Genomic DNA, 23,172 nt, shown 5'->3' with positions numbered 1-23,172 from the left:
AAATCTGTAAAACCTGTACTACTCGAAGTTGCAAGAGAATAATGAAAGAGAAAACCCACTTGTTGCACAAATTTATGTGCTTTCAGATGCATAATAAATCTACAAAAGGCTTCAGGCCTATTATTAGAGAGAGAAATTACCTCTTCCTCAAAAACTACATTACTTAAGAGGGAGCTGTTCCTCTCAATATTTTATATCAACAGCTCTCCATTGCTCCTGACCAAGTCAGTTGTTATGTTTACAATAATTTTTAGGGGGGTTGTGTCAGGGAACACAACACACTGGGAGTGGGGAGGATACAGCATGACACGTATCAAGTACAAATAACGCGATTGATACAGTAAAACATGGAGGAAGGAAATACATGAAACAACTGTACTAGGTGACCCTTCTGAGTTCTATGTACATTTTAAATCCTCACCTCAAAAACCACCAAAATTGAGACCTTAAATTATGACAAATGAAGGGTCATGTTAATTCCGTACTTCTTTAATTAATCCGATTCTCAAAGTGGAAATCTTAAACATTTTTAATAATAAATTGATTTAATATCTTTGATCTATAGATACACTACGGCCACAATTTTAACAAACCTCAGGTCACATGACATAATAGTTACATCTAAAATTGATTTCACATCGTTTTAAAAGACCTTGCTGAGTAAGTTTCCATATTCATAATGGTAGAAATCGCAGTGAAACATCTTTTGTACAGAGCAGCCATTGTGTCTTCCATTCACTTTTAAGCCCTTTTTGAAACCATGGCTTCAGCTATGGATTCAGCTTCAGGCTCTGCCTCTCGTATGGAGCCCTGAGCACGTACGCAAAAAAAGTCTCAGCGCCAAGCTAGGTAGCCCAAGGAGAATCTGGAGCCAAAACTATGGTTTAAAAAAGGGCCATACTGAGGCCGTGTCCGAATTAGCGGCTACAGCTACGGCTACGGCTAGATTTACGCGTCATCACGCGTTGAGGTAATGGACGTCCTTAGCAACACCCTTAGCAACAGCCGTAGCCATAGCCGCAAACTCGGATTCGGCCTAAATATCCAAACCGATGCTGTATGGGGAAATAGTCTGGTGCCTTTTTCCGTGGCAGTATTCATATTTCCACTGCACTATTGCTTCACACTACTATGACATACTATCCTACAATAACTTCCCATTGCTTACATTTCTTATAGGCTTATTTCACTTTCTTAACAGAATCCTTAACATGTTTAACCAAAAGCAGTCTTCCAAACTTCATGAAATATGCTTTTTAGCTACAAGTGTTGAAACTATAAATGAGATTACAATACTAAACACATTCAAGGTTTTGTGGAGAAAATTCAGGTTTAAATGACCACAAATATATTGCAGGGCTTAAATCAATTAATGGCAAAATTTGTTCAAATTTTCTTTTTGGGTTAATTTTAAGTAATAATTGCACAATTTCTAGTCTTTGCATCATGGTGTAATCTTTGAATTTGGGACAACAAAATTACAGATGTTATTAATACTTTGAATCGTTAATCAGTTATTGGAATTCAGATTCAAGGCGACTAATAAAACACCCAATTGCTTCTTATACCTTGTGTGCTTGGATCTAGTGCTTTTTTTTAAATGAATGTGCAATGTTTTTCTGTGTAAATTTGTATATTTTATCTTAAGTTCACTTCTGTAGTTTGTAGTTTGTTATTAGCTGGGATCCATGGGAGATCAGCGAGTTTTTCTCACTGAATGGATTTCCCAGGATAAACAAGAAATAAATAAATAAATAAATACCCATTCCACCCAAACGCCCCAAAACCAAACAACTGGTTCTATGTGAGTCTTGAACACTGTTAAACTGATCACATGGCGGTCAAGCATACCACCATACCCATGGTCTTACGTGGCTGAGCTTCCGTAGCTAATCATAACATTAAGCAGATCTTATATACTGCTTATTCACAACCAGATGCATCTCAAAGCACTCACTGTTTTTGTGTAAAAGGTATGTGAAGGTATGTTCAAATTAAAAAACCCATCTTTTTAAATAGCACCATGTAAAGGTTTACAAGAAGCTGTGGCCAATTTGTAGACAATCATACCAGAAAAAAACGGGACCTCTTCTCTGAAGCGATAACTTAAAAGTGGGTTTGTACTACACAAAGGACCAAGTCCCTTTCGAATGACGAAGCATTACTGGGTTAACAAAACAATGAACATTTGTTAGGTGCTATTCCATCATGATCGTAGCGTAGAAAGAAATGAGCATAAAAAAGGCTAGTCTTTAGGACTTTACGAAAGAGGATAGAGTAACAGATTCCCTAATGGCATTAGGGAGATTGTTGCAAATCATTTGTCCAGCCACACTGAAAGCTTTTTTGACGCAGAACTTGATTTGCTAGGGGAACATACAAGAGAGTGATGTCAAGTGTGGACCGAAGATATCATGGAGGAATGAAATGTGACAGTTAAGTGGAAATATAACGAGGTGAAGTTTTGTTCAAGCATTTAAAAAGGGCAATTTTGTCTGGAGTCTGGTGCTCTTAACCGCTCGGACTCGACATGTCACATGCTTAGGCCATACTGCTGAGAACTACTTATGTTTAATGGTGTCTCTGCTGCAAACAGCCGCAGGCCGAGTCAACATTGCTGGATTCCAAAACAGATTAACAATGAGGATGTTGAGTTATTATTCACAGTTGAAGTGATCAAAAAGCAGGATCCATAAAGGATCACTGGCAAAAAATATCAACAATTTCAGTATTTCAAGAATAAATGATGACAAACTACAACCTATCATGAGCCAACTTGAATAAACAAATATAATTACACTGATAGGGTTCAAATGAAATTCATTGGAACGAAGTGTTAATTTATTCAAAGTGTCTCCTGAGTTGAAAGGACAAAGTTCACAGTTCACCTATAGGTGCTCTTAAACTATGCAAAGATTACATTCGGTATGATCAAAGCCACTTTTAAATGCGGATTTACCACTGTATACTTGCACTCATTTTCTTGTCTTTTTTTTATTTGCCTTCAATCACAATTATTTCTTAATCAATTTTAAGTTTAAATATTCCCACACCAATACACAGGAAAAAAAAGAGATATTGCATACCCATAAATTCACAGGTACAAATGTTATATATATATTTTTCAGTTTATGTACAAAATAGTATTTTTACCGGGGGGGGGGGGGGGGTCTGCCTTTCAATGTATCTAATAGCGGAACTACATGTATGCCAACAATTTACAACATTTCTCCAGAATCTGTCCCAGAAATTGTACAGCGTCAACGGAATATTTTGCAAAAAAATTGTCAAAAAAATATATCTTAAAGCTGACTCAAGACTTTGTAAGTTTCAATCAAACTCAAAATAGTTTGATTGAAATGTGTCGTCTACAGATAATTGTGAATAGGTGTATGTTTGGAGTCTGCCAACTGAAGTAATTTGTACACAAAATGTAGATTCCAAGGAGCTTTTGGGAACAATATCCTCAGTGCTAGAGAAGTAGATCTAAGAGCAGGTTATTTTATCTGGAGAAAATACTGGCTACTTTTGTTTCACCAGGAACAAGTAACAAAAAGCCGAGTTTAGATAAAAGTCTGAAGTTTCTCATTTCTGGTCCTTTTAGAGAATGACCGGCGCTCTGACGAATTGTTTGAAAACAGTTGTTGTCAAATAAATTGAGATAATAATATTTTATGGTGCGTTTTGGTAATTCACACTATAATACCATTCAAATGCAATACAAAAAAAATTGCGCACAAACGTTTGTACCATACAAAAACAAATATACAATAGGAAAATTAAAAAGCACATTCCAGTCACGGAAGAAAATCCAAGATTTAAATTAAGAAAAATTTTGTCAGAATCAACTTTGCTTGTTAGTCCAGACCGATCCCTCTGTAAGACTTACGAATTAGCCTACCACTTCCATGTGTATACAGGGTTTCAGACAATAAACGCCAAAAAATGAAAAAATTTCTGATAAGAATCATTTTAGACTCAATAAAAGCAAACTGGCCTCAACCCTATGCATTTCATGCTCATGAATAATAATTGTGACCTCACAATTATTTTGCATAAATTTGCATGAGGTATGACTTGGCTGAACAAATGTACATATTACAGGCAAAAGCAAGATTGGAGACCCGCACCCCCATTAAAGCAAAAAACTGCATTCTTTATTTCCTATGTCAATCTTTGATTTGGCTTTTCGGCCGCCATGTTTGCAATTTAAATAAACAAATAAATATCATATAATGGTCCATCAAAGGAAAGGTACGTTTTTTTTAAGATGCATAATTGTCCCATTAGTTGAATTATAAAAAAAAACAGTATTTCATGACTCAAAATGCAAAATACAACAAAATTCTTCCAATGTTCTTTAACTTTACAAAAATTATAACTGATTTGTTTGCTTTATATAAAAAATTCCCAAATAACATTTTTTTGACATGACGATATATTTTGACCACTCTTAAGATGAAGACAATTCTGTCAATCATGCCTCAAACATGGCCCAATCTTATAAAGTCTGTAAGCATAAAGAACTTGCTAATCACAGACAAATCTTGCTTAAAAAAACTTGTTACCAACCAAAATTCCATCAAGTTTAAACTGCTGCAACTAGTGCCAAACTTAATTTTTGATTAGCAATGAAACGCGCTCAGCAGCAATTTCTGCTTAACAGCTTTATGGGAATAAGCCATTTTGAGATATGGCGGACACACTGCTACAACACTATAAGGTTTGGGCAAATTACCAGAACCAAACAGTACACTCCTATCACGTCCACCATACTTTAAAAAGGTCAATGGGCACAGATTTGTAGATGAACACAACTTGAAGTATTGATTTTCTGATTCTGAAGCCCTATCACTAACCCATGAAGTACCCTCCCGTTTAGAATCTCCAAAGCACATGGTTATAGTTGCCCCCTACTATTTCCCCCACCTGGTAGCACAACACACACCTCACCACACGTGTGTTTCTCGAATCTCACTGATGATATGACTAGCTTTCTGCAGAGCCTACAAGACAGTGATTGAATAGAATAGAACACAACATTATTTAAAACCTCAATCGAAAAAAAATTTATGAGGTTTTTATTTGCCAATAATTACAAATATTTCTTATTTCTTAATTTTAAGTTTAAATAATCCCGCACTAATACACCGGAAAAAAAGGATATTGCATACCCATAAATACAAATGTTTTATACATTTCTTTTTTTCAGTTTATGTACAAAATGGTATTTTTAATGGGAGGCCTTTTGGTGTTTTTAAGAACAATTGCCAACAGCCCCTTTGCATAACGCTAAGCGCTGTAGGGATACCAAGGTCACACCCAAGGAGGTAAATCCATGTGGCACAGGAGAGGAGCATTGACAACTCTACTCTCATTATGGCCCTAACAGGGAATCGAACCTGGGCCACAGTGATTAGAGGCAAACACTTTACCTGCCTATGCCATGCTTTTCTTTAGGACTTACCTGCAGCATTTCTTGGGCATCTTTCCGTCTCTGTGACATATGTTCCGACTCCTTGAGAAGTGTTTCGATGGCGTCTTGTTTGTACAGTTTTCCGACAAGCTCACTCTGGAGGTTGTCTTGTACGTGGTTCACCAGGAAATGCATGATCGCCTTAGGAACACTGTCTTGAATATTTTTACGTACAATTAGGAAGTAGCTTTGAATAAGTCTCTCTGTAAAACAAAAAACAATAATCAATGAATACTTGTGAGACTCCACAGAAACAAGAAAATCGGAATGAGAGTTTTATCACCAAAAAAGTTTTCGTAAGAACTCCATGCAAGAAATTAAAGGTTTTATTTTTGTTTTTAACAATTAACATGTGTGTAAAGCAATGTGAACACAAATCCAAAGTAATATAACTTGTATGGAATTCAAACTCAAAACCTTTGGCTAAATACAGTTGGAATCCTATGTGAAGTATAGAAATCTTTCAAACATCAGAAACAAATTCTACTGATGTTAGCTAAAATGAACAGTATATTATTTGCGTTAAACCATATATTCATAATATCTTTAGAGCAATCTTGTAAAAATTACTTACTAATCACATCAACATCTCGCTGTTCCCGTGACGACAGTTTTCTGTTTAATGGAACATCAGGCTGCCGATAAAAATCAGATAAAAACTTCATCAGAAAATGGGTTTACATGTTTCCCCTAAAGATAAAACCTACTAATTAAAGACACAACTTATCGCTGTTTCTGTACAAAAGTAGCACTTTCATCACATACACTTAGTCTGAAAATTTCAAAACATTGTATCTCGCTTATACATGTATAGCCAGGATATATACACAAAACAAGCACAGGCAGAGACACAATGTTTTTGCAATATCGAGTCACAATACAAAGTACAAAAATACCACACTTGGGATGAAGAAATAATATAAATATGTCTTTAATTTCAACTCCATGTTATTAAACTTTTTAAGTTATTTATATACTTTTTATTTATTATTTATGCAGCCCCCTTCCTAAATGGAAAAAATTGTAGAACACAATAAAAACGAACAAAGCAGTTAATCAGACTACAATGACTATTTATGTTCAAAAAGGCTGTGTCATAACAGGCAGAAACAGCTATGGCTACGGCTAGATTTCTGCACCGTCAAGCATTGAAGTATTGAAGTTTCATCAATTCTTGACCCCGAAAAAATCTGAGAAATCTGAACAATATTTTCCACTTACTACATCAGGAAGAAGGTTCAACCCATGTGTTTTATGATCCACTTTGGGGCTCTGCATCTGAGGAGGTGTAGCAGCCACGCTGGAGGCCCCAGATGTACTCTCCCCACCTCCACTCTTGTGGGCGCTGGTCCCACTCCCACGTACCCAGGTGGGTACCCATGAGCCCACTGTGGATGCATTGGTCTCTCTTAGCTCCTTAGGAAGAGAGACCCCATCACTGGTTGCCATCTGAGACACAGCCTGGGGGAAGAAATAATAATAAGATTAATAAAGACTTGTAACAACTTTGGTTGATTTTGGCGCTATATAAATTATCTCTGATTGATTGATTGATTGATAATGCACACACTGGGTCTTCAAGGCGTAGTAACCCCCAAAAACAAAATCAAAGAAAAAACAGACACTTCAAAGTTTGTCCTTGAATACCTGTGACATAAGATAAGCTTTGAGAAAGGATTTGAATTTCGTTGGAAGAGGGCTCAATTGTTATGAATCCCATCAAACTTGAGTACATCCTCCCACTCACCTTTGTGACTTTGTTGACATGCTGGTCAGGAATTGCTGAGGAGACTGGGACCAGCTCATTTTTCTTTTTACTTTGTTCTCTTTCTTGATGTTCAACTAGAGCATTAACCAGACTAGCATCTGCAAAGTCTGGGTGCTTTGTGTTTATATATGCCAGCTCAATACCCACTAGATTTTCAACCTGTCAAATAATAATTGTGAAATGTTAGTGACCACACTTTGTTGAAATAAAACATGCAATATATTGTTAATTAAACATGAATTAACAAGTTTCAGATGTTTGACAACAAAAACATGGGTTGTATCACACAGCTTGTTCGTATATGATGTTTTAAATGATGTAAAGAACTGTTATACACTAGGCCTTTTTATATGTAACTTCCACTTAATTGGAAAATGCTTTTATTTTTAAAGACAAAATTGGAACATGAGGTTTCATAAAAGAGAAGAAATTACATAATATACAAATTAAAGACAACTGGTGATAAAAAACAAATGATTAAAGACAACTAGGCCTAATATACGATTTTAATAAACTAAAATAAGTTGAAAACAATACAGTTCAACTATCAACATCAAATATTAAGCACATTTTTAATGGGAGAAAAACAAATTTGTTCGTTTAAAATGGAGCTGAAAAGAAGGAAGTCATTATAGAAATGAAAGAGCAAATTTTCTCAATTCTTAACAAGACCAGAAAAAGGAAATAGAAAATCTATAATGCGGTCAAGAATTGTCAGGGAAAAGCCATTTTCTTGACATGGAAAGGAAGGTGAGATTAGATAGAAAAGAAGAACATTGCAGAATGCATTAATGAAAGTATTCAGTCTAATTCAGATTAATTTCAATAGCATCAAAATCAATCACAGTTTTGATGGGTGAATAGCAAACTTTATAATTTAAAATGAAGTTGAGATAAAGCAACCTGTACAATTCCTGATAGAGATGAAATGCAAAACTTATCTATTCTACACAAGACCAGACAAAATGCATTACAAATTCAAGAAAAAAGAATTGTTCATAAAAATGTACCTTTCACTAGATAAGTATTTTAAAGATGAAATGGAGAGGAAAGTTACAAGGTCAAAGAAAATTGCAGAATGCATAGACTAAAGAAATAAATTTTGGGTTTAAACCAATTTAAATTGTCAAAAAAATGATTCAGTTTAATTCAGTTGATGCTCAATAACATCAAATATTGATCACAGTTTTAATGGGAGTTGAAAACTTTTGGATTGCAGCTGAAATAAAGAAAAGGTACATATGATTATAGAAATAAAAACAAAATATTTTAATTCTTTATAAGACAAGAAAAAAAGACGATACAAAATTTAAAAATGTGTGTATTTTGTAAAGAGAAAATGGAAAGAAAAGTGAGCTTTGATAAGAGAGAGAAAAAGTAGAGAATTACAGAAAGTAAATATCATCAATATCTAGGTTTAACAAATATGTATTATTGTAAAATGTCTGTTCAACAATTGATTAGTATAGATTCTGAAATAAAGAAAAGGTACAGCAATGAAATAGCAAAATATATCGTTTCTTTACAAGACTAATAGGACTACAAAGACAATACAAGATCCCAATTCAAAAATGTGTGTATTTTGAAAGAAAATGCAAAGAAAAGTGGGCTTTGATAAGAGAGAGAAAAAGTAGAGAATTACAGAAAGTAAATATCATCAATATCCAGGTTTAACAAATATGTATTTTTGTAAAATGTCTGTTCAACAATTACAAGACTAATACGACTACAAAGACAATACAAGATCCCAATTCAAAAATGTGTGTATTTTGAAAGAAAATGCAAAGAAAAGTGGGCTTTGATAAGAGAGAGAAAAAGTAGAGAATACAGAAATTAAATATCATCAATATCCAGGTTTAACAAATATATGTATTGTTGTACAATGTCTGTTCAACAAATGATTAACAAAGGTGCTGAAATAAAGAATGGTACAGAAATGAAAAAGCAAAATGTACAAGAGCAGAAAAATCACAGAGCTGCCAACATTTGCATCTAACAATCAGGGAGCTATTTAGAATTACATTCAACAAAATAGGGAACAAGTTTCCAGAATCAGGGAGATTGTCAAATTTGTTCCTCAGATTATGGAAAGGCAATGCAAAGACAAGATTCAAGAAGTACAATTTATTAACAAGGGAGAGCTGAAACAATGAAAACGTACAAAAAAAATATGTGATATCAACATTTATCAATTCTTTACAATACCAGGTAATGTTCAATACAAAAAAAGCATAAAGAGATATTAACAATTAAACATTCCACAGGAGAAATAGTTATACACAAAATTTGCAATCATAGTTCACATGACAGAAATCAGACAGTACAATATTATGAAAATATAAACCAAATAATTGCAGACAGTTGTAAAAAGTTGCAATTATCAAATATTTACAAGAGCAGATAAATAGCAATACACAGATAAGAGTTAAGAAAGCAACAATTAAAAATTCCACAACAGAAATATAAAAATTAAAAATCTGTATATTCATTGTTAATATGACAGAAATCGCACAATACCAAAAAAAAGTGAACCAATTTGAAAAAAACAAACAGATTAAAATATTTGAAAGTTTACAAAATAATTGCAGACAGTTTTGGTTAAAAACTTACCATAGAATTTGTTGTTGGGAGGCGTTTCCGTAGCAACGTTGTCACAACATCAACGACGTGATCGTGCAGCTTGGGGAAGCGCATCAGTTCTTGTGTGCCGCAGTGTTGGATGATGCGTTGCATCTCTTCATGTACGAGTTCCACACAGCGAAGGCTTGGTTCCTCAAGGCGACGGATCTGTCGCTTGACAAGAAGCTCGAAGGAGACTTCCGGTACGAAGAGTGCGGGGCGTGGACCCTAGAAATCAAAAGCAATACGGAATTAGGAATTTTTATTTGACATTGTAGACTATGATCCATTTTTGTATAAATCTTTTCTGTAAAAAAACAAATCCCCCAGGTACAGTTCCTCCCTAAAAATCACCCCGCAATGTCTAAATGCTAAGCACATGAGAACTTTAATTCGATGTTCTAGACCACTCGACCACGTTGCAATACGATAATTAGGGTCACGATTGCATGCCAGCATAATCAGGGTCCAACTGTATAGAATTTCCATAAAGTGTTGGAGTGAGGTAGGATACCAGACAGCTGAAGGAAATAATCTTACCGTGGCATTTCTGATAGCTGTTAGGATGTCTATAGTTCTTAGCCCACCCAGTGGGTCGATACCGTCTAACGTTCGGCCGAACGTCTCATGAAAGATATAACAAATACGGGCTCCTCCACACCTAAAATCAAAAAGAAAATTATCATTTAAAAAAAAGCAAAAGTCATGGACTAATTAATTACATTTAATGGTACAGAAAGACTGATAAGGACATAAATCAATACTTTTTGGGTTACAATTTGTAAATAGTTTATCTCAAAACTTTCCTACGGCGTATTGTTACTCAAGCACTACTTACAATTCTGAAGTTTCAATATTCTTAGCTGTCCCCTCAATGGTTGCGCAATACCCAGCAGCAAACTTGGTGATAATCTGAAGGAGGGTTTGACTTTTGTCGTCTACTGGTTCACCAAAGGATGCTAGGAGTTGTTGGAATTGGGAGCTCATGACGTTGACTCTGGTCTTCAAATCTGGTAAACAGTCACGGATGTGGTGCATCAATAACTGCAAATGATCAACCCACACAAACAAATTAAATTGAAGGGTCATTTTGGTTTTGATTTTTTTTCAATTCAATTCAGTGAAACATTTATTTTGGTACTAAAAAAACAAAATCATTAGGACCAATTTATAGTAGTACAATACAAGCAAAGAGTAAACATGACCAATGTGAAAATACTGAAAAAATGGAACAATAAAAGACACGAATAGGAAGTCTGTTCAGGCAGTTGGTTAGTGAATATTTTCATCTCAACCCTCGATCGTCCTGGGTCGGCCCTCTCCTTACCAATATCTTACGATTATATAACAAATGCTTACCAACGCTTGCCAATGCCTTTCATAAATTCCCAACGCTCACACTTTACCAACGTTACCAATGCTTACATAAATTGACAGCGAATGACCGTCTTCACAACAGTCGCTGAAATTTAGAAAGTGGAACTGCTCAAATATTTCCTTTCGTTGGCATCATTGCTAGCATATTCGCCTTGTAAGAGCAGCATTAATTGACCGATCTTCATAAGGAGGTAGAGAATGACTTGTGACCGTACCATTACGAAGACACAGCGACTGCTGCAAAGTTTGAGCGATTGTTAAATATTTCCGTTCGTAAAAAGCACATTCAATAGCATATTCTCCAGTGTGAGAGTAGCATTTGTGACCAATGGCCCAAGTCTAGGCTTTAGCACACAACTAAACAAGTCCTTCATTATAGCATCCAATGTGATACACAAATACAAAAGTCATGGCCACCGGCATGCATCCAGGGAAAAATTGGTGTGCTGACACTCCATCCAGCATTATTTGGTAAACAACAAATTCTATCTTACATAGGCTCACTTACCCTATTGAGTGTCTTGGCAAGGTACTGTGTTCCATTACGATTGGCTAGTGCAGGGTATTTGCGTTGTAGATATGCAGCCTCATCCCTTACTGCATCTGTTATTACCTATAAACAACAAAGTACAAACACATTGAGTGAAGATATGTCCATCTTATCAAGTGTCAATCAGGGCCTAATTTCACAGAGCTGCAAAGAACATAAATAGGCAATGTTATAAAAAATACACATTGACACTATACACAAGATCAGGAAAAGTTACAAACGAAGAAATTCAACAAATATGACTTAAAAATTCCACAGCAGATAGAATGCAATACACTACAATATTATTAGCCATACACTAGCCTTGCTCAAGGCAGTCGCATTATTCGCTGCGAAAAGACGCAGCTGTAAAACCACCCGCCGTATACCCTGTGCATGGTGTGTGCGATCACACCGAATGACCCACCCGTATACACACTGTCACATCGCACGAATACTGTTCACACAAGTCATCACACTCGTACACCACTAACCGCATGCGGAGGCCGTCAGGCCGACAGCCTTGTCGTGTCTGTATCTTCCCGTTTTAATGTGTTGTATTGAAAAAATTCCAATAGTGGACGAAATTGGGGGGCTCTAGGATATGCTAGTATGCAGCTCATGAATATGTATATCGTTCGTCAGACCCATCAGACAACACAGGATGTGAGGCAAATGAATTATTCATTTTGACGTCCAATCACACACGCCTATCATGCTCGCTGAGCGTCCATGGTGGTGATGTGTGATGATGTAGACATGTCTCATCTTTCGCGGGCATTATGGTAATGAGCTGACCGTGGGAACTCTTCGCTTATTATAGTAATGAGGTCAGTGGCTTCAACACAGACCCTACAAGGCTGTCGGCCTGACGGCCTCCCTATGCGGATAGTGTATGGGGGCATCGTGTCGTGCGATGTTACGCACAGTGAATACGGGTGGGTTTTACGCACAGTGAATACGGGTGGGTTTTTATACAGCGGCAGTCTTTTTTCGGAGTGAATAATTCGACTGCCTTGAGCAAGGCTAGCAATACACTAGAAACTAAGTAAAATAAGCACACCAGTAATGACTTAAAACACAAGACAAGCTGTATATAATGTTTTAAAATGCACAAAATAGTTAATGGCCTGACGTTAAGACCCTAGCAGAGTCTTTCTCGGAGGCTAAAATTTGGCAACACAACAAACATGAACAGGTAACTGATAGTGTCACATACATGTAAGCAATAAAGTGGAATACATCAATAGAGAGAGAAAAAACAAAGGAGTAAACATTGAGGAGGGAGACGGGGGGGGGGGGGGGGGTTAGAGGGAATGGGCTGGCTTGACCACAAGAGGATGGAAACACCAAGGACAAAATAAAGGGTGGAAAGAGGGGAAAAAATAATTTAATTACTGTTTAGAATATAACATTTTGACTGGAAGCCTCACTTTGAGATACAACTTTACACACAAACCTTTTTCTGGTTAATATCCATCTGGCTTCTGTTAACAACTCCTACAATTCCAAGCTTGACCGGGATAACTGAAAGTAGACAACGTTATTTTGTTTAAAAACTAGGTATGCAGTCAGGGTTAAAAAAATACATTTTTAATCAGTGTGAAAGCTTTGATTTCTTCTTGAATCCACAAAGGCTTAAAGGAACACATTGCCTTGGATCGGACGAGTTGGTCTATAAAAAGCGTTTTGTAACCATTTGTTATAAAATGCATATGGTTGGAAAGATGTTTTAAAGTAGAATACAATGATCCACACATATTTGCCTCGAAATTGCGTGGTTTTCCTTTAATTTTGCGAACTAACACGGTCGGCCATTTATGGGAGTCAAAAATTTGACTCCCATAAATGGCCGACCGTATTTGTCGACGAGGTAAGAGGAAAACCACGCAAATTAGAGTGATACTTGTGTGGATCATTATATTCTACTTTTAAAGTATCTTTCTAATCATATGCATTTTATAACAAACGGTTACAAACGCTTTTCAAAGACCAACTCGACCGATCCAAGGCAACGTGTTCCTTTAAGTCACAGGCAGAGCTGCCAACATTTGCATATTGTCATCAGGGAGATATTTAGAGTTTACATTTAACATTACAGGGACAAAAAATGTCCATAATCATGGCAAAAGTCAAATTTGTTCACTAGCAGATGAAAAGTCTGGTTTAATATCAAGGAACTTTCTACATAATAAGGGAGAGTTGGCAAAGCTCGAGTAATATTTGATCATATCTACACGTACCTCTTCCGCAGAGTATATCAACAGCATCGGTTCCAGCATCCATAAGATCCAGTTTGGTGATCACGGCTAGAGTCCTTCTACCTGTAAAATAACGTTTAAAAACCTCATGAAGTGTTGCACGAGACACCTATTTTTGCAATTTGTTAAAAATTCAAGATTCAGAAAAGATGAGTTGAAACACCCGTTTTATCATTTTTACCCCTGTTAAGACCCAGAACTGTCTAGCATACATTGTATAGTAAACACCACTTCTCAACTTGCCCTGTGGACGCTTTAAAACTGTGCAATGCACTTCTTTATAACACTCATATTTCTTCCTTTTCAGCTGTAATTCTAAAAAGGTTTAAATTATTTTTAAGTGTGTGAATGTAACATTTCTAAACCATCTCATCTGATTCTAACCCATATTCTGTAAATTACGAAGCTTGAGTCCACCTCCCTAGACCGCTCGGCCAATGACACCCCACTATTTTTAAGACTGTAATATTACCGTCAGGGTCGACTTCCTTAGCCAGTTTGAGAGACTCTGATGTAGCCATGTCAGTGTTAGCTGCAGTCACAGCCAGTATGATAGAGTTGGGGTTACTGATGTAGTGAAGAATCATATCTCGGATCTGTAGCTCTATATCCTCAGGCTGGTCCCCCACTGCAACCTGGCATGTCAAAGGTCATAGGTTAGAGGATGTGTGGATGCCTGATTAAAAACCACTAGGCCCCAATTTCATGGCTCTGCTTACTGTAAGCAAAGAATCGGATTAGCAGGGAACTTTGGCTTGTGCACTTGCGTAATCTATGTTACTTAGCACTCTACGCTTACACAGCTAGTGCAGAAATGTCATGTAAGGGGAGAATGGTGATCATAAGTGCAGAATTCAGTGGTCAGCAGAGCCATGAAATTGGGCCCAGGTAAAGGCCATTTTCAAAACCACGGCTTTAACTGTGACTTGATTGCACTAAGTTAGTCGCTGTTAGTCGAGTTTGAAAATGATCAATCCATGATAACTCTTTCTGCCAATCACAATTAGCGCCATTTTTGTAGGGCCCAATTTTACATAAAGCCGTTAAGCAGAAAGATTTGCCAAGATCAATATTTCTGCTAAACAAACAACATACTACATGACAGTACATCGGCTGGTAACCGGTTCCTAATCATCAATATTTGTCTCTGCTAAGTAATATTTTGTGCAAATAACTTTAAATGAAGTTGGAAACTGTCACAATGCAATAGCAAATATATTTTGGAAGAATGACTCAAAGTCATCATCCCCAAAATCTTGGTAGCACCATTTTGGAAGTCAATGGTCAAGTTCCTTAGTTCAGTGTAGCGCATTTTAGGCAAAGCATCACATTACGAGCTCACAATAACTTGTACTGCAATATGATTCCAAACTGGTGAGCATGTCAGACAGTTGTAGTGTGTGATTTTGGTGAAAGGGGGGACTCCAGGTTAATCAAGCCCATTATCTTGTTACGTACCTGTATACTAGTAGTAGTAGACAGGGTTGTAGCTATAGACCAATTTCAGTGGTGGGCAATAAATCTATTTTTCTTCAGAATCCACGGAGGGCGAGCGGATCAACAACATTGTTTATGTTTAATTATGAGGCCATTATGGCTGAAGTGGGGCAAGGTTTCCAAACTGTTTGTCATGTTTGTGTTATGGGGCCATAAGTTTAATGGTATTTTTACTGTGTTCTTTCACTGTGACATTTGAGACTTATCATTAGCTGTGTCTCAGATCAATGCGCAGTGGACGATGTTTTGATATCAGTGCTGGGCGGCACAATGGTTTTTGCTCAGAGTGCTGGGCAAACATTGTGAGTCCTGAGCAGGCCCGTCCAGCACTGCCCTCTGTGGCTACAACACTGGTAGTAGACTGACTCTCAAGATTATAAATTCAAACAACTTATGCTCTTTTCGTTCTACTCTGCCTTTTCACACTATGATCGTTCCCCCCCCCCCCCCCCCCCCCCCCCCGGTCTATATGGGGATACCCCTGGGAAAGCAACCACTGCCCCGGATTAAGGGTAAGGGGTAAAACCCTTGGGTATTCTTGAAACGTGCAACCAGAACCTGATGGAATAGGGACGCAGTTAGAAAGTGCCCCTCCTAACTGTGGGGTTTTAAAAAAGTCCTAGGGCCTCCCCAGGGTTGTGTTCCATGGGGATAAGAGACACAGTGTGAAAAGGGCTTTGGTCAGTTCTCTTCCTTTAAAGTGAATAATTACCTTGGTAAGCCCTGGAAGATCAACCAGAGACAAATTCAAGACCTTGGGTGAGAAGATCTTCAGATTAATAGCATCGGCGGAAATTCCCTAAACGCAAAAAAAAAGGTAAATAAACATGGTAAGAATCTGAAGCCTGGAAGAAGATTTGTATGAGACAAGAATAATCAGGAAACACAAAGGGGACATGTAAAAGAGAATAGTGTATAAATTGTTGGATTTAAGGCTCAGCATGATGGAACTACCTAGATACATACATACTGTATACCAGTTGAACATTGCTGTAACAGTTTCGTTTGGAAGATGTGGTAACCATACACATGCAAACATTTAATGTTCATGGTTTTAATGTTTTCCATGGGAATAGATAGAGAGTGCTGAGCCCAATTGTCATTAGTAAATGTACTTTTTCGGCCTACTTGGCCGCCAGTGCAGTTAATAAGTAAACCATAATAATAATAATAATAATTAGCTTGAAGATCTGACGTCACACTTTGAGGCTCGTGAATAACGCCACAGACCTGCCTCCAACTAGCGTGTATTTTCACCTTTGACCTCATTCACTTCACATAGAGATACGCAGTCAAATTCTATTGCGGATGTGACAATAATTAACTGTTTGGGCATCTATGGAAAGCTCATGTCACTGTGCACGTTTATCCAATATCATTGTATCCAATGGAATCACTGGATCTGAGAAGCAGGGACCTGTCTTAATGGTTGTGGATAAAGACAGGGACCCGGTCTAAATTGTCATCTGTGTCTGCTGTGTCGTCCTCTACACAAGTCAGCTGTGGACATAGAGGGCTCACCCTTAACACTGTCTAGTAACACTGTCTAGTGTACATTGTCTTGTAAAAAAATCTATGAGCTGCAAATGTAGTAAACACCACTTCTCAACTAGCCCAGTGGGCTATTAAAAACTGTACAGTGTACTTATTTAAAAAAATCATATTTCTTCCTTTTCAAAAAAGTGTTTCTTTATTTTTAAATGTGTGTGAATGTAACATTTCTAAAAACCATCTCAATCCCTTAGGAGTAGGCAGCACCAGCATCCACATAAACACATTGGTTTCTGATCATTTACACCAACAATCTAAACCCTCACAGATGCACTCTCAGTTACTCCTGGGTGATGAATAGCAAATATAATTAATGGTTCCCATCACACCATGATTTCACATGAGGACTTAGTCAAAACTTCCGCTAGCCAAAGATATTGTTGTAGGTCCGGACCTCTAACAAAATATAGCAATGTTTGACAAGATTTTAAAAGGGACCCTGGACAGCACAAAATTTGTTGTTCTTTCACAAGAGGTACATTTTGTTCAATTTTAAAACCATATTAGCCTTTGCTAAATTGCTGTCCTGTGAAAAGGGCTTAAGTGTATTGCACATTGATTGACACAGTCACCACAAGGGGGATTCCAACCCACATTCTGATCGTGATTCTTAGAAATACCTTATTGGATCCGGCCATCCTGTCCGTCTCCTGCGCGATCTCATCTCGGATATTGTCAAAGTCTGTGTACACTTTGTTCTTGGTGTGTAGAAACTTCCCCCATTCATCTGCCTGAATCTCATCTGAGTAAACAACACACAAGAAAACTTTGATTACTTTATACACTCAGTGATAATAATAATAACATTAATAATACAGCATTTATAAGGGGCACTTTACTGAAAACATTCAAAGGCGCTGGTCTGGAATTTGTTGGGAAAGCAAGCATGAACAAGTGTGTTTTAAGTTTCTGCTGGAAGAGAGTGAGGTTGTGCATTTGTCTGAGGTCTTCCGGAAGGGAGTTACAAAGTCTTTATGCTTTGTTTGAAAAGGCCCTGTCCCTGTAACTGGCCAGGCGAATTCGAGGAACATGAAGCGTATTTCTGATAGATCTCAGGCAAGGTCTAAATGTACGGGGTATCAACAGATTCTGTACGTAGAGTTGAGCTGAACCATGACAACACTGCTCACAAATCTGCTTATCACATAAAAAGAAACAGCAGAATTAGGTAACTAACATGTACATGTACATGGTGTAACATACATTGGGGTGGGGTTGGTTTCTTTGCTAATTTGATTCTTGGCTAATACACATGTGTAGACCCTTCCCGTGAAATATGTAATTTGCACACCTCGCGTGTGCACTGACGCAGGCATGTACGCTTGGTTTTTAAAAGGGCAAGTGCACCAAGGCTTTCTCCTTGGTAAACAGATAACGGGCACGCTATGAGCCTGAGGAAGGTATAACTTTCTACCGGAGCATATCAAGAGCTCCAAGGCTATGACCAGGGGCATTAAGGCAATCACCTGCGTTGCCTCCGTGAAGTATCAGGCATGCTGACTGGCATGATGCATAATAATTTGTGCGTCTTCGGAGTTACCAACCAACATGAGCAATAGTGTTTGAACGCATATACAAAAAAATAACAATAGTAATAATCGTAAAGACTGTCATGCGCACATATCCACTAGGCCTTGGCGAATTATTCGAAAATCCGGTTAATGGCGAATAGGTTTTCCTATCCGTAACCGCGAATGCCTTTTTTTCTTAACTGGATATTCGCAATGGGCGCGAAAACCCATTTATAAACCGGATAGTTCTGTAATTACAACCAAGTAACCGGATATTCTTTAATATCCGAATATCCGCGGACGTCTCCGTGTTTTGTCTGAATCCTTATGAAACTTCTATTAAGACAGCATAAAACAGCATAAATTAAGTATTTAACTATGCTCACCTCCATGAAGAGTTAAAACAATGACATTTCTGACGTAATTTGTTCAAAGATTACAAAAGTTTTCCTTCACGTAGAGTCAATCACGATGAAAAGAAAAAGCAAATCTCCATCTTTAAATTAGATCCGGTTATTTTTATGAATGAACTGAAAAGCGCCCTCTAGCGGCGAAAAAACTATTCGAATATCCGGTTAATTTCGGATAGTTGGCCAGCGGTATCCGAATACCAAAATTTCACTATTCGCCCAGCACTAGTATCCACTCTGCTAGGTGTTCAAGGCGCACTAATAACAAAAAATTTAAAAAAAAAAAACGAAAACAGACACAACAATATTAGTCTTTGAAAACCTGTGACATAAGATAACTTTTTACAAGGGTTTTGAATTTTGAGGTACAAAGACAAGATTTAAGATTAAGTGGTAAAGAGTTCCAGATCATGCAAAAATGTAATAAGCATATTTCATGGGATTGGGTAAATGCAGCTTACCAGTTCTGTCAATGAAGTAACATTTATTTTTATGTCGTAAGTTCAAATGCCAACAAAAGCATGCTTCTTGGTAATGACAACTAGGGGTAAACAATTTACCTTACACAATAGGCCTACAATTTGTAACCATCATCAACTCAAAAGACGACAAAGTTTTGAGAGCAGTCACTAAAAGTAAAAATGATTTTTTGAGCCATGCAAGTTCAAACTTACCATTATGAACCTTTCCGAAATGAATCCCTTCAAGTACAAAGCAAAATGTTTGGAAAGAAATTACTTTAGTACTTCTGAGTGAAACTTGAACTTAGTCGGGCTCAAATATTTGTATTTTATTTTACATTTGTATTTTATTATAGTATATTTGATATTCCGCAATGAAACAATGCTAAAAGAACTCTCACTGAAGTATAATTGATATAATTTCAATGTTTTGTTGTTATTTTAACACCAGCAAAAGCTGGTTACTGAGATAAATATTTGTCCCACTACCAAGACTAGATTTTTCAGTCGATAAGTGGCCGATCATTTGATTATGGACAAGTGAAGAAGTGATCTACAAGGAATACAAGATAATGGGAAGCACAAACACAAAAACATCATATTGCAGAGCAATAATTTTACCTTCTCCGTCTAATCCTGTAGTCTTTCTATCTTGTGGATCAATGTGGATCATCTGTAGCACCAAGGGTCTTCTAGTCACTACCCCACTTCCTACAAGATGATGAGAAACAGATCAGAGATTAGATTAAACTAGATTAGATTTGATTTACTGCTATTATTTATATACAAGTATACAATAGAAATTACCTTGGCTCTCAAGATTAAACATACACACTACAGTGTACATGTACATGTATAATAGTACATAAAGAAATACATTAAGATTGTAAAAGTACAACCACCTTGGGCTTGAATTTAACAATGGACCTCAGGCTCGAGGCCAGTAATTTTAGTGTTGGGCCGGTAAACTTTTGAAAGGCAAAGTATACCATTGTTTTTCAGAACCATTTGATTGTTTTATTTAAACCTACATGTATCAGATATTATGAATGTGATGCTACATAGTTGTCCCTAAATAATCCCTAATACATTACTGTAATTCTCAGATGAAAATTTTAGTTAGGAATTATTTGATGAACAAGTAACAATAGGCCTATTGAGTGGGTGTATTCTAAAGTAACCAAAACGCTATTCCAGTCGCACAAATTAGTGGTTAATTATATTGATTGGTTTGTAAAAGAAATGGTCAGAAATACTGATATGCGATTGCAGTGTGAGCATCACACTCTTCTACAGACAGCTTTGACATCACTGACCACTTTTCCCATGACCTACATGTATGACAAAACAAATGATGTGTAAGGGAAACATGTGGGTTTAACAGAAACCAGAACACTCTTTGCTATGGATACAAGGACAAACACATCAAAAATAACAGCAATGTGATGTCATCAGCCTGACCTGACCTTGACTCTAGAGGGAGTCAGATACATTGGATAGCTCAGAATAGGAAATTGTGATTTCACCGTGTGACATTGACTGTAAATACACAGGTCAGGTGCTGTGTGATGATGTTTATTGAATATCAATTTATTATCGATATTTGGTGACTAAATTCAGAACACATAAAGATTTGAGTAAATTACAGATAATTAAAAAAACAAATGTAAATTCAAATTGTGCAGAGCTGCCAAAATTTGCAATTTGCAACCAGGGAGATGTTGTACAACAACCAAAGAGATTGTTAGTATCACTTTCAACTTCATAAAAAAGTTTTAAATCTGTTCATCAAAACATTGACAACATTAGTATTTTTTATATATTTTTTTCTGCAGAATAAGGGAAAGTTGGCAGCCCTTGTGTATTTTTCTTTTAAATTCAAAAATTCAACTATAAAATTTACTTTTGAAGTTTAAAATATACATTTCTCCCCTTAAAAATTTAAGAAAAACAACCTTACCCCTTGGCAAGAAGTCTCGTCCCACTAAGTTCTCAAGTACTGAACTCTTTCCACTGCTCTGTAAAACAAAATTTAAAAAAAAATCTTTTAGGTTTAAGGATTTCAATGTAGGATTAAGTTGTATTTTAACAGGAAAATCGTTAAGTCCATTGCACTCCACTTTCATCTTGTGATTATTTCTGACTTTCTGTATTTATTTGTGCCTTGCACTCTTTTTGTACTGTTCTTTTTTTTTATGTGTGTGTTTTTTTTTCTTCAGCATTTTGACTGAGCAATTTACATGTAGCTTCCCTTTTTATCATCTTTTTAATGAATAAAACTATCTTGACTGAAAGAATAAATGAATATTTTGCAACAAAATACACTGACTGTAAATACATCCAATTTGTTCCAAATTATTACAATCTTTTTATCATAATGGCAACAACCGCATGTTGTAAAATATAATCTGTTAACGTTATTCAAATGTCCTTTTTTAAACACTTTCTGTTTCAAGAACCCTTTCAGTCAATGAGAAATAAAATAAAAAATAATCCAAATAATATTATAATAGTGTTATTGTTAAGTTCAGACATGATTCTTTGTACTTCATCTGTTCATGAGCTTAAATACTGCTAGAACATGATGGAATGAACAAAACATTTTTAAGGACCAAGTCGACTATAGTAGTATATAGTTAGTTTAAAACAAAAATTAAAATGTTGGTTTGTTATGTGAACAAAGGAAAATAACACAATAAAAATTACTGTTAAATCGTGTTATTTTAATGTTAGTTATGCTCCGACCGCCACTTTTTCACTGGTTATTTATACAACACTAGTTTTTAGACTTAAAAAATAAAAATTAGTAGGACCACCAATCTTGATAATGGGTTATAAATAAAAACCCATCTATGAGGCAAGTGGTAGTGTGACTTGACGTATTTGTTTTACTCTTTAAGTTTGTATTGTCTTAATTAATAAAACCCAAAGAATATTTCATTCATTTCAAATGTCCAATTATTAATTGGAATGTTGAAATGAATGACAAAAATTACTTCCCTTTTTTTTACAAAAAATTACACAATATAGGCCTATTAATTATATTTTACTTATTCATTACTGGTAGAAAAAGGCCATTCATTTCAAATGTCCAATTATTAATTGGAATGTTAAAATGAATGAAAAAAATTACTTCCCTTTTTTTTTCAAGTTTTTTTTCTATCAGTCAGAATTACAAACAAACAAAATTCTTTACAAAAAAATTACACAATATATAGGCCTATTAATTATACTTCACTTATTCGTTACTGGTAGAAAAAGGCCACATTATAATAATGTTCAGCTAAGACAACAAAGATAAACTGTTAATAAGTTTCAAATTTTTAGAAAATAATTCTCAAACTTGGCCTTTCACGGAATTTCAGAAATTAAACTGACACTGACATTCCCCGCACTGACTGAGCGGAGCGAGCGAGCAGACGTTTTTCGTTTTTCGATATTATAAAATTGTGCACAAACTAGATTGCAACATTTTCCACGAAATTTCCTTAATGTTTACCTGCGCCCCAATCACCACAATTTGGGGTAACTGTATAGCATCGGATCCCACGGTGTTAAATACATCCTGAAGTTTATTTATAACTGGTATAAGGGCCTCCATCGCTGGAATTTCGGCGTAAAAATGAAGTTCAAATGCAGAAAGTTGCTTGCCTTTCACACCCTTGGCGAATGGCAAAAGTGGAGAAATAATTTTTTTTTCTTCAGAAGAAAG

General features: G+C 36.3%; 1 protein-coding gene across 1 annotated transcript; it reads right to left on the bottom strand.

Annotated features, from left to right (window-relative positions):
- Positions 1 to 473: 473 nt before the first annotated feature.
- Positions 474 to 23,153, bottom strand: LOC139954576 (dynamin-1-like protein). The gene is made up of 17 exons (XM_071954440.1): positions 22,960 to 23,153; positions 21,421 to 21,478; positions 20,082 to 20,171; positions 17,699 to 17,820; positions 16,240 to 16,326; positions 14,503 to 14,665; positions 14,013 to 14,093; positions 13,229 to 13,296; positions 11,749 to 11,853; positions 10,702 to 10,907; positions 10,404 to 10,524; positions 9,855 to 10,091; positions 7,224 to 7,403; positions 6,698 to 6,937; positions 6,051 to 6,111; positions 5,468 to 5,679; positions 474 to 5,006 (listed from the first exon to the last, which is right to left on the bottom strand). The coding sequence occupies exons 1-17, from the start codon at positions 23,059 to 23,061 to the stop codon at positions 4,950 to 4,952; spliced, it is 2,190 nt and encodes a 729-aa protein (XP_071810541.1). The 5' UTR covers positions 23,062 to 23,153; the 3' UTR covers positions 474 to 4,949.
- Positions 23,154 to 23,172: the final 19 nt, after the last annotated feature.

Source organism: Asterias amurensis, chromosome 2, assembly GCF_032118995.1.
Source record: "Asterias amurensis chromosome 2, ASM3211899v1".
Lineage (NCBI taxonomy): Eukaryota > Metazoa > Echinodermata > Asteroidea > Forcipulatida > Asteriidae > Asterias > Asterias amurensis.
Note: the sequence above shows the minus strand (reverse complement) of the source record. Positions and strands in the feature narration are given on the sequence as shown.

Bases quoted from the DNA above. Each gene is read 5' to 3' on its own strand.
- LOC139954576 (XM_071954440.1), bottom strand. From the start codon at position 23,061: ATGGAGGCCCTTATACCAGTTATAAATAAACTTCAGGATGTATTTAAC. The intron at 10,525-10,701 runs GTAAGTAGTGCT...TTTTGATTTTAG, and splicing joins AATATTGAAACTTCAGAATT to GTGTGGAGGAGCCCGTATTT. The intron at 6,112-6,697 runs GTAAGTGGAAAA...TTTTATCGGCAG, and splicing joins TGAACCTTCTTCCTGATGTA to CCTGATGTTCCATTAAACAG.